The 13,171-nt window shown below is 43.6% G+C and overlaps 1 protein-coding gene across 4 annotated transcripts in view; it reads left to right on the top strand.

The window, feature by feature from the left end:
* Positions 1 to 13,171, top strand: part of tns1b (tensin 1b) — a 224,562-nt gene that overhangs the window by 73,926 nt on the left and 137,465 nt on the right. For all 4 annotated transcript variants that reach the window (XM_079254829.1, XM_079254832.1, XM_079254831.1 and 1 more), the window contains exon 2: positions 183 to 297. In XM_079254829.1, the coding sequence (XP_079110955.1) occupies positions 183 to 297 (115 nt within the window). The remainder of the gene's footprint in view (positions 1 to 182; positions 298 to 13,171) is intronic.

The following is a 13,171-nucleotide window of genomic DNA, read 5'->3' as shown; positions in this document are numbered from 1 at the left end:
TTTGGCTGAACATGCATCTATGACAGGTTGCCTCTGAAGTTTGTATGAGTGTGAACATGTGTGATGTAGTGGATCCCACATGGCCTAACCGTTGCAGTGAACTGGCTTGGAAGAGCATGTTTTATGAAAGCAGTTTAACAGAAATCCTTCATCTTTGTGTCTCGATGTTTTCCAACCTGCAGCCAGAGGAGTTGGAGGTCCTTCATTCCCACACGTTCCGGGTGAAGACGTTCAAGAAGGCCAAACACTGCAGCGTGTGTAAACAGAGCATCATCCAGGACGGACTCATCTGCCGAGGTGAGTGAGATCAGGAATCACTGGTGGTCCCGGCCGGGCGGGGGCTTCAATTCAGTCAGAGGAGTCTCGTTTCTGCTGACATCTGGTGGTTTCACCTCTCACCCCGCTGCAGACTTACCCGGGTGGCTGCAGGCTCTGCTCTCTACGCCTAACAGAGATGTGACAGGCTTGAAACTGGAGGTGTTCATGACTTGTAGAAACTATTTTACCAACCAGCTGTCAAACAGAGTTCACTTCACTAAATCACCAGTTTCTCCTCCTTGAAAACTGACAAGCAGAGCTCTGTTGTGCTCATTCCAGCACGGTAAAAGCAAAGAAAAATTATGTACACACACCTTATAACACCTGTTCAGTTGCTGGTTAACACAAATATGTGATCAGCCAATCACATGGCAGCTATTCAGTGCATTTATTCACAGACATGACAAAAGACTAACAAGACAATCTACTGGGATTTTCACATAAAACTACTGGTCCAGCAGAAGACCACGCCGGGTTCCCTCCTGTCAGTAAGAACAGGAAACTGAGGCTACAATTCACACAGACGCATTCAGATGGTTGGAATTAGCTGGAAACAACAGAAAACATGGATCCATCCTGCTTTGTCCCACTTTGGTCGCCTTGACGATGAGTTCACTGTCCTCCAACAACCTCCACCAGATCTCCGTCCAGCAGAGCAGCTTTGGGATGTGGTGGAACAGGAGATTCTCACCATAATGTGCAGCAACTGTGTGATGCTTCATGTCTGGTGTCACAGATCCAACGAGGTGTTTGAAACGTTCCTCAGAGATTTAGCTCTGAAGGAGAAAGGGAGTTGGACCAGGTATTAGCAAGCTGGACCTGATAAGGTGGTTGGTTTGGTCAGGATCCTGACGCTGCTTGTATAAACCAGTTCTCTAGTCTGCTGATATTGGTTTAGTTACTGGTGTAATGACTTTATTTCCATTTTAGTTTAAAACTGCTTCCAACCTTTGGCTGAGACAAAATGTCTCTGCCAGTACAGGCACTGGTCAGGACTGGTCTGCCTCCTTTACCTCGGCATTTCTGCCACATCGAAGGCTCAGTTTAACAATCCTTCATGCGATCCAGCAGCTCCTTGGTGATTCAAGCCTTCCTGCACTGGTGCTGCTGGTGTGGCAGTGAAAAGCCGCTGCAGCCACATTCTTCCATGAAATCCTGCCGTCTTTGTCGTTTAGTGGTTTTAGGATGATGAATACTATAGAAGCAGTTGGTTATAATATCTGGCTCAGTGTTTTCCAGGTTTGTGTCACTCAAAAGCTCAAAGTCAAACCAATCCGTACATGCTAAAGTTTAACAAAGCGTTTTTATCTGATGCTTTCCTGGTCAAACTCTTTACTCTGTGATCACTGTGTTGTCCTGGCTCTGGCTGAGATGGTCAAACGGCTTTGATGACACCGCTGGGACAATGAAAGCAATATCTGTTACAACATCCATCAGTGGGCTAAATGAGAGGTCATCCCAGGCTACCTGAGGTCAGCTTCGTGTCAGGCTTTAGTCAGTTAAGTGACAGAAGGAGGCAGAAGAAGCTCCCGGGAGGGTAAAGGTTAACAGCTTCTCAATTTCCTTAATGGTGTTTATTGAAGAGTCTTTGTGGTGGACTGCAGAGTGATTAGCATGCGCTGACCAACGCAGCTGATGCTGACTGAAAGGAGGAACACTTTCATTGCAGTGTCCAGTTAGTCCTCAACCTCCCCCAGTGTCCAGCAGCTTCTGGTGCCTGTTCCTGCACTGGAACAGTCAGGTGGAAACTTCGTTTTAAACGTGAAACAATAGCAGGAAAGTAATGGCGATTCAGAAATAGACTTCAACGTTTTCACCGTTTTCTGAACCGTTTCAGTGCATCTGCTGGTTGCAGAGAAAACGTGTGACCTCGGGCATCTCCGCACACCACGATGCGGTGGAAATGTCTGTTTTCAGACAGATAACGTCAAACGAAACCCTGCGGAAACGGCTGCATGTGTGTTTGGGTACAGCAGCGGGGGATATGGAACCTGCAGCGTCGGGAAGCTGACATGGAACGAGTTTGTAGTTTAAAAGAAGGAACAGCGATCCTGGCGTTTGACTTGTCAGCCCCCAAAATGTCAGATTTTTATCCTCTTTAAATGTTGGAAAACAAATAACATGACAATAATAAGGTCCTTCAACAAAGCTGTTTCTGAGAAATCTGAAATAAACAAATAATTCTTCCTCACTAACCAACAATTATCTAATCATGCAAATACCAAACTTTTTCTCTCTCTCACACACACACACACACAGGTGTGGTTAGCACTGACTGTGGGGACTCTCCATTAACACTCTGATCCTGTCATTAACTTTCACACCTCCATGTCTAAATCAAACCCTTGAAACCCGTTTTGAGCCTTGAAGCAGGATGTAAGTGAGTAATGTGAGACTATCCAGTCTGACAGCTCCACATTTTGTTTTTCATTTCATGCATTTTGTTGTTGAAAACATGGCTAACGCTGTGCTGTAAAATTAGCATGTCACGCTCAGCAAGCTGCAACTCAGGAGCAAAACAACATCCATGTTAGTGACATGCCAAAGGGATCACAGGCAGCTCATTCCCCATCAGGCCTGTAGGTGTTCCGTATCGCCGAGTCTGGGCTGGTAACTTGAAGTAAGAAGCAAAATCATTACTAATTCTATATACACTACTCACAAAAAGTTAGGGATATTTGGCTTTCAGGTGAAATTTATGGAAAATGCAATATGTTCGTGCTACAGTGATATAATATCATAAAAGTAAGACATTTAAGTAGAAGGATGCACTACTGATTTCTTCATCTCAAAAAATTCATTCAACACAAAAGGTAACAACAATGGTAGTTACACCACAACTAAAAATTTGAACGTCTCAATATCTCGTCATGTGCCCTTGAGCATCAATTACAGCTTGACAACGACGTCTCATGCTGTTCACAAGGCAACTTATTGCCTGCTGAGGCATGGCATCCCACTCTTCTTGAAGGGCAGCCCTCAGGTCATTGAGGTTCTGGGGTGCAGGGTTTCGAGCCTCTACACGACGGCTCAGCTGATCCCACAGGTTTTCAATGGGATCCAGGTCTGGAGAGAGTGCAGGCCGTTCCATTTGAGGTACACCAGTCTCCAACAGCCGTTCCCTGATGATGCGGCCTCGATGAGCAGGAGCATTGTCGTCCATGAAGATGAAATTAGGCCTGTGCTGTTCATGTAGGGGCACAATCACTGGATTAATGATGTTATTCAGGTAGTATGGGCTTGTCACTGTACCATTCACAAAGTGTAGGGCAGTTCTGTACCAAGTGGACACCCCTGCCCACACTGTAACACCGCCACCACCAAAAGCTGGCCTGGTGACAACAGTGGCTGATGCATAGCGCTCTCCCTGACGTCTCCAACATCGTTGCCGGCCATCATTTCTGCTCAGTGTGAATCGACTTTCATCAGAGAACAGCACTGAGGCCCACTGGTTCCTCGTCCAGCGTAAATGCTCCCTGGCCCATGCAAGACGATGATGCCTGTGCCTGGTGGTGTGGTCAGGTACCCGTGCAGGTCGTCTAGCACGCAGACCACGCTGATGGAAACGGTTTGGAATGGTCTGACGTGACACTTGGGTGCCTCTCACCTCTCTTAAACGTGCCTGGAGTTGAGTGGCATTCATCATCCGGTTTCTCAGGGCAGTGTTCACAATGTAGCGGTCATCAGCACGGGATGTGGCCAAAGGACGTCCACTTCTAGGCCTTTCTGTGACTCTTCCAGTCTCTCCATATCTCTGTTGCAACCTGCTGATGACACTCTGTGACACTCCAAGCTCAGTGGCCACTTCTGTCTGAGAACGTCCTGTTTGAAGCATCGCAATGGCAAGGGACTGTTGTTCCATTGTTAGGTGTCGTCTTGGTCTCATGATGTCAACATGTGAACAGCATGATGAGGACAACTGTTTAAACACCAGCTCTAATTGAACCAGACATTTATTGGTCAATTCAAGGATCACACACCTGCCGTGATTTTTGCCGTTAAGCTCCTTGTTAGAGAACAGCAACTTGTGCAAAATTTATTGAAACATTTAACAGTTGGACATGTGCATTTAAAAGCTTAGAGAAGATCACATTAAGTTCACCTGTACAGGTTTGAAGGCATTTTAGGCTTGTTGTGAAATTTCACCCAAAAGCTGAATATCCCTAACTTTTAGTGAATAGTGTATTTACAGGCTCCAATGGATATAACATCAGCTGATTCTGCTTCAACACGTTTCAGGAGGCAAAATAACCCATCATTTATAAACATGGGACCTTTAAAGGTTCCTCTGTGACTTGGTGAGGTTGAACAGTTCGATATCCGATAGATGAGTCACGCTGATACTGGAACAGATACCGTAGATGATACTGGATCTGATACCAAAACTTATACCAGAGCTGATACCAGTATTGGATCAGATCGGCCATAGTATATAGACTGATTTACTCTGGAACTGGTGAGTCCAGATGTTGTTGCAATCATTCAAGCAATCATTAGATAGATAGATAGATAGTAGGGGTGGGAAAATTGAATCAAAAAATCGAAAATTGGGATTTTTTTGCTTCACAATTCTAAAATCGATTTTTTTGTTAAAGCAATAGATTTTTTTCCAACTAAATAAAAATAATCCATTAAATTTTTTTGGTCATTTGTTTTATTTTTTTTAAGTGATCTTTTAACTTATCTTCTTGGGCATTATAGCAGCAGAATGATGATCTAGCTACTGGGTTGTTTTTTTTTCCTCATTGAAATCAAGTAAAATGATGAGAAAAAAAAGTTTTATACATTTATTTATTTTTTTAATCTACAAAAATCAGCAATATTGAAGAATTGTGAGAATCGCAATTTAAATCAAATCGGCACCCACAAAAAAATTGTAATCAAATTGAATCGGGACAAAAGCATATCGTCACAGCCCTAATAGACAGATAGATAGATACTTTATTCATCCCCAGGGGGGAAATTCAGGGTGTTTCAGCAGTTCCTTTAAAAAAAAAAAAAAAAAAGATAAACAGATGAAATGAAAGATTAATATTAAACAGTCAAATTGCGGTTGGAATGAAGGACCTTCTGAACCGCTGCATGGAAGAGAGATCCGTCTCTCTGCAGCTGCTCCTCCTGCCAGGGTAATATGGAGAGGATGTATTTTATTATCCAAACTACCCTGAAGTTTTCTCCTCATCCTCTGCTCCACCACAGCTCTGACAGGGTCCAGACTTCTGCCGAGGACAGAACTAGTCTTTCTGACCAGTTTGTCCAGACGTTTGCAGTCCTTGTTTGTAATGCTGCTCCCCCAGCAGACACCAGAGTGAAACATCACACCAGCGATGACGGTGTGATAGAACATCTGCAGCAGGTCACTGCAGACATCAGAGGACCTGAGCCGCCTGAGGAAGAAAAGGCGACTCTGTCCCTTCCTGACTATCCATCCTCTGCTCCAGAACCACCAGGTACCTGTAGGTCTTCACATTCTCTATTTCCTCTCCATCCATACAGACTGACTTTCTGTGTGACCTAGATCTCCTGGAATCCACCACAAGCTGTTTGGTCTTGGAAGTGTTCATTAGAATACAGTTCTTGTTAGTCCAGTCTGTGGAGGCCTCTACCAGGTCCCTGTAGTCCTCTTCCTGTCCACCTCTCACACACACCACAACAGCTGTATCATCTGAATATGTGGCAGGACTGAGTTTTATCTGAAGTCTGAAGTGTAGAGTGTGAAAGGAAAGGGAGCTAAAACAGTACCCTGTGGAACCCCAGTCCCAGAAACCCTTCTCCCCATCCTGACATATTGTGGTCTTCATGTTAGAAAGTCCATAATCCAGGATGTCAGGGAGGGGGCCTCCCCCATCTCTAAAAGTTTATCTTTTAGTATGGAAGGCCTGATGGTGTTAAAAGCATTCTCTGACTAAAGCAGGAATCTCTGCGTGTCCTTCTGTCCTTCCCTTTGTCAACTGAAAACCTTTCATTCAGTCTGTTTAATACTTTTCATGTTGGACACCTGAGTAACTAAAGTGTCAGGTTTACAGACGACTTGGGGAGAGGCCGTCCTGTCTGGAGGTTGTCTGCTCTAAAAATAAGTCTCGCCGTCGTACTTAGCAGAAATAAACATTCCTCCATGTTCTGAATGATTCCTTTTGCCTCCTGCCGTCACGTTGCTGAGATTAAATGATCTTCAGTTGTGTGTGCAGGCAGTCAGTTAAGTGTTCTCATAAACTGCTGCAGGACGGCACCTGGGACCGTCGTCTGGAAGAAGTGATTTATAGGAGAAGTAAACCATCATGACGAGACTGCTCTGAGCTGTATGCTGATTTAATTTACTTCAGGATAATTCTCCTTCTCCCAGTTGTATCTGGGTTTGTTCATTTGTATGGGCAAATGCATTGTGTGTGTGTGTGTGGTTTTGACAGATTTATGAGGACGGCATATAACAAACAGGACACACAACAGATGTCCGCTGCTTTACTTTTTATGCTCCTTTGTTTTATGGTTAATTTAGCAAAAACTAGATGCCTGTGGAAAATGGCGAGCGAGGTTCGCATTGCAGATAGAAGAAGAGAAGTGGTTCTTTGGTTATTTTACACAGGACAACTTCATGCTGTACTTTAGAAGGGAAAGGCTCAATAAATTAAATTTATCTGGCCACGCCATCGGCACTAATGCAACCCCATCCCATCAGAGATGCAGGCTGATAACAAGCTGGATGCTCCCTCTCCTCTTTAGTCTGCAGGACACGCCGTCCATGCTGTCCACAAACTACTCCACATCTTCATCTAGGTTTCCACTCAGAACAGTTTAAATGAGCTTTGCTCCAGAGGAAACTCTGAATCCTGTTTTTACACGTTTAACACACCTGATTCAGACAAAATGTCAATTTTCAACAGTTTGTTGTGACGTACTGTCAGATCCTCCATCCATACATTTTCTTAACCGCTTAGTCCAGTTCAGGAAGCTGGAGTCTGTCCCAGCAATCATCAGGGGAGAGGCAGGTACACCTGGACATGTCACCAGTCCATCACAGGGCCAACAGAGAGACAAACAAACATTCACACTCACTCCACGGGACAATTTAGGACACGTTCACATCAGCCTTTCTGGTCCGAATCAGAGTCCGTTTGCTCAGAAAGTCGCTTCGTTTGGGGAAATGTGAATGTGCCAAAAATATTCTGATTTGGACAAAGGAAGCAGACTCGGTCCGCCTACAAACACAGGTCTCAGTCCGTTTCAAGCCAACCTAATACAGGAAGCGGACTACAAAAGTCCCTTCCTGCGTGTGACGTTTGTGTTGCATTGTGGGTAAATCCACAGTGATGGCGTTAAGGGTCCTCTGCCCCGTCTGGTGTTCATACTGCGTCCATTGTTGCAGTGTGTTTCTACAGGATAATTGCATGAGACACAATAAAAACCCAAAACAGCCATAGTTTCCTCTCCAGGTTTCTTCTTCACATCTCAACCTCTTTTGCTAAATACTACTGCAGTGCAGAGGTGTGTATAGTAGAAGTAGAAGTAAAATTAAAGTAGAAGTCCTGCCATGTTTTTGGATCTACCGATGCGTTTAGAACAGGTGTTTTCACCAACAGGCTCATCTACCTGCGGTGGAGCTGAGCTGATTAAGTTAAACTGGTTTAGTGACTAGTTGGAAAGAGCTGCCGGTAAAGACTTCTACTTTCTACACCTCCGGTGCAGCGTCACCTTTGATGGGAATGGGGACACATTGTTCAAATGGTTTGGTACATTTGACCAAAGTGCAGCCTGAATGCGATCTCGGTCCGCATGGATACACCCCCCCTACAACTGGTCCCCAATCGGACCGAGTTTAGCGGACTATCCTGATGTGAATGCACCACTAGAACAACCAGTTAACCTAACATGCATGTCTTTGGACGGTCGGAGGAATCCGGAGTACCCAGAGAGAACCCATGCATACACTGGGAGAACATGCAAACTCCATAAAGAAAGACACCATTCCAACCTCCCCCCAGACCAGCGCTGGTTAGCGCTGTGAGGCCACAGTTCCAACCACTACGCCACTGTGCCACCCTGTTGATCTGAGAGAGGTGTGTTGCAGGAGCTGCCCTCCAGCACCAAATTTGAACACCTGTGACTTCTGTACATGATGAACTGTGTTCACAGTGATTCCTGGAAGTCTTCCTGAGACCATGTGGACATTTCCAGTAGAGACACATGTCTGGTTTAATGCCTGAGGGGCCCATGATCTGCAGCATCTAGTTTTACTCACAACAACATACAGAGATTTCTCCTGGTTTTCTGAATCTTTTAAAGATATTATACACAGTAGATGGATGGATCTTCAAAATATTTTTCCTAAATTGTTTCATGGTTTTTAGACCCAGTTTGTCTCGGACTGGTGACCCTCTGTCCAGCTTTTACATCCGAGAGACTCTGCTTCTCTGAAATGCTCCTTTTGTACCCAGTCATGTTACTGACCAGTTGCCAGTTAACTTAATCAGTCATCAAATGCTCCTCCAGTTGTTTTTTTTAATTTTTTCCTACTTTTTCAGCCTGTTTTGCGTCTGATGAAACTTTTTACATTCATGTTTCTGCATCAGATTCACAAGATTTTCCATGAAATGCTAAAATGTCTCAGATTCAACGAAGTTTTGAGGTTCAATTAGAAATAAAAATATGGGTTACTTAGATTTGAAAGTCCTTTAATTTTCATAATTTTCTTAGCTGCTGATGAAATAGGTACCAAACATGGGTATGGTAAACATTTTCAGGTCTTAAAAGTGGCCAACAGACTGCTGAAGGTTAAACATTGTTTACATGTTAAACATTCCTTTTGTTTGTGTTATTTGTTCCTTCTCATCTTCTCTGTTTGTTATCCAGGAAATATTGATATCAGACAATAAGCAGTCAGTTGCATTTCCACAGTTCCAGACCTGCTTCTTCCCGACGTTTTCTGCCTTTCTGCAAACCAAACCAGACATGGATTTAAAACCATCTGATGTTTGCATCTGATTTCTAATCTGATTACTTAAAAGTGCTGTAACTGGTGGGCCACATGGACGCCTTGCGCGACCTCGCTGCTCCTGTTTACCAACATGCTCCTCTCACATGGGCCCATAATGACAGGAGCACTCGGACTTCCTCTCTTTTCAGCCGTTGCTAGGATACAAGGTGTTAGTTACTCCGACAAAAGCATGTTGACGCAGGTTGGGACAGCAGTTTTCCACTTCAGAAAAAAAGGAAAATAAAGGCTCTTTCTGATGGGTGGTGGGGTATTTTCAGAGAATGGGCGTCCTGCGGGCAGGAAGTGCTTTTATATTGAACTGAAGTGCCGTCTGTGTACAGTGGCGGGACAATAGTGAGCGTAGAGCGCAGTTGTGTCCTTAAAAGGTAAAGAAAAAGGTAAAAGAAAATCCTGAAACACGTAATACTGTATGAAGTAATGGCATGGCGTAGCTTCGTATAAATGTGTTTGATTAGCAGATTGATTTGACGGCGCTGCTTTTCATGTAGCTTTTGTCCCAGAACACACAAAGGCCTTCCAAGCAAAACATCAGCCGTTACAAGGCGGCTCCTTTGTCTTCAAAGCCAGGCTGGAGATGCAGTCCAGCAGCAGGTGTGCGAGCGACCGAGGGAGAGGGAACGTTATCGCAGCTCTGTTCTTGACTGCTTAGCTCATGCAGCTGGTATGCAGCGAATCAAAACACACACACACACACACACACACACACACACACACACACACACACACACACACAGTGAGGACTGGCTGCATATAGAGCTTTAACACTAAAAGGCCCAGAGCTAAGAGAATTTTCGTCAGCCTGCAGTCCCCCCACAAATCACTAATCCCCTTTTTCATGTGAATGCACCATTTAGCGCATTACATGAGGAACCATTCCACCCCCTTCAGTGCAAAGTTTAAGCTCATGCCTCTGTCTTGAGAGTTTTACCCGAGAGCACTGAAAAAAACTTATGTTTATGTTGAAGCATGATGAATGGAGCATTTCTAATGAAACATTTGTGTCGCCAGATCTTGATGATGATGATGATGATAGATGGATGGCTGAATAGATGGAAAGATAGATAGATGGATGGGTAGGTGGATGGAAAGATGGATGGATGATAGATGGATGGCTGAATAGATGGAAAGATAGATAAATGGATAGATGGATGATAGATTGATAGATGGATGAATGAATGGATGAATGAATGGGGTGATGGATAGATGGATAAATGGATGGAAAGATTTATGGATGGATGGATAGATGGATGTGAAGATAGATGGATGGATGGACAGATGGATGACAGACAGATGGATGGATAGATGGACAGATAGATGGATAGAAAGTTCAACCTGCCAGTTGAACATGGAGACCAAACTATGGCTGTTTTGTTTTTTTATTGTGTCTTATGCAAGTAACCTGCAGAAATACACTGCAACAATGGACGCAGTATGAACACCAGACGAGGCAGAGGACCCTTAACGCCATCGCTATTGATTTACCCACAATGCAACGCTGCGCCACATGCAGGAAGTGACTTTTTTTTTTGGTAGTCCGCTTCCTTTGGCCCGCTGGAAACGGACCAAGACCTGCGTTTGTAGGCAGACTTCTACTTCTTTGGCCTGAATCAGAATTTGTTTGGCGCTTTCACATTTCCCCCAACAAAGCGACTTTCTGAGACTTGGATTCGAATTAAAAAGGCCGATGTGAACGTACTCCTGGATACAACCTTTGTCCAACATACCTGAATCAAAAAGCTGAATTCCCTCTTCTGCATATGATCCAGCTCCACACTGAGACCAGACATTCATTTAGTTCTGGTGTGTTGGAGAAGAGGAGGACCGAACCTGGGCATCCCTGCTTTATGTGGTCTAAGGATGTTTTCCAGGCATTTCTATCCTGCTAAGCAGGTTTACAGTCCAGCCACAAAATGTGGTGTTTATTCAGAGACTTTATGTTCCACATTATAACACCATTATTTATTATTATTTATTTTAAGTAAATGTCTATAAGAGACTTGTCTTTTCATCCAGAAATGATGATAATGTCTTTTCCTGTCAAACGTCTGGACAATCAGATTGACGGTAATGGAGCAAAGATCAACAAGTGAGCAGAAAGTTCAGTGTGTGTCTGAAAAGAAGAGAAATGATGGTTCTCATGTAAAGAAGATGCCTTTCTGTGAAAACCAGCTGAGGTGGAGTTGGCTTTGGGAGGATAGTGGGAAAATAGTAGCATAAGTAACTCATTCATTCGTTATCCTAACGGCTTAATCCAATGAAGGGTTGCAGGGAAGCTGGAGCCTATCCCAGCAGTCTTTGGGCGAAAGGCAGGGTACACCCTGGACAGCTCGCCAGTCCATCGCAGGGCAGCATAAATAACTGTAAATAGCAAAACACAGCTGGAGGAAAAAGTGTAAATAGTTTCTGTTGTGTGTTTGTTTCAGTGCCAGTTTTTTTTCCCTTGAAAGCAAAGATGTGAAAGAATGATGTGCAGAGGAGAAAAGACTTGGTCATTGCTGATCTGTGTGTTATTTCTGTTAACAAACTGTTCTGATTGGTGTTTATCATGCTACATCTATTGATACATTCATTTTATATAACTATAGCCTCTTAATCTGACAGCTGAGGCCATCTTAAATAATAAAGATTCTGTCTGTGTGTTAAAGGAGTTGAGCTTCTACGTGCATTTCTATGTTGGAAACCAGAAAAACAGCCTGCAGACATCATACAAAAAGGCTTGGAGTTTTAAGGGTTATCCTACTAAGTTGTGTTAATCCATGTAAACACATCAGTGTGTGTTCATCCACTGAGAAAGCAGGTCTGGTTTTGGGTTGAGTTTTAGGATCTCAGACTGAAGCTCCTGGCAGTGAATGCAGCACTGGCGCCCCCTGCTGGAGATACAAAACATCACAGCTGTTCCTGCTTTTTAGCTGGACTTTAATCAATCAGCTCACAGACATGTTTTGACAACTAATATAAAACTTGGTTGATTGGAAATAAATTCACATTGTGTTGCAAATCCGGATCATCACACGACATTTTAACAAGCGGAGAGTTTCCTGAGGGTGTGTGACCTGATGTGCTGCCAGAATACAGCAGGGACACCATAAGTAAGAACCCGCCTCCTTCTCTGTAGCCTGCACCTCCTTTAGCTCCTCGCTGAGGTTTAAGATCACTTGCTTTTCAAAGCTCCCTCACAAAAAACCCAAATCCCCTGAAGACCTCCTGTCAGTGTCACTGTAAACTGCAGATTTAAAACAATTCAAGATTTTTTTTTTTAATGTTGATTAACCGTAAAAACTGGAAATATTACTTTTTCTTTACATTCCTTTCCATATATTTGTCATTTTTCATAATTTCCTTATGAAAAAGTAATTAGGTGAGCTGTTACTGTCATTGTTTTGTGTCTTTTCATGTTAATAAGTTTGTTAAAGTAAAAAAAAAAGACAATTATTAAATTATACAGGTGATGTGTGAGAAAGATGCCAAACATGAGTATGTTAAACATTTTATTTGCTATATGAAAGCAGAATGGAAAGTATTTAGTGGACACAATATGCTCCAATCCCTGACTATTAATACTGATAGTACTTTTTACTACAACAATACAAATGTAAGTTTCGATATTCATGAATGCAACCGTCAGAAGAACATGCAGAAGTTAGGAGAGCAGATGTCGCTCTAAACTCTCCACGTACTTTTCAGCATTGATGGAGCTTCCTAGATGTGGAAGCTGCCCACGCCATCGGCACTAATGCAACCCCATCCCATCAGAGATGCAGGCTGATAACAAGCTGGATGCTCCCTCTCCTCTTTAGTCTGCAGGACACGCCGTCCATGCTGTCCACAAACTATTCCACATCTTCATCCAGGTTTCCACTT

Source organism: Telmatherina bonti, assembly GCF_933228915.1.
Source record: "Telmatherina bonti genome assembly, chromosome: 15".
Lineage (NCBI taxonomy): Eukaryota > Metazoa > Chordata > Actinopteri > Atheriniformes > Telmatherinidae > Telmatherina > Telmatherina bonti.
This window is presented reverse-complemented; position numbering and strand designations above follow the sequence as displayed.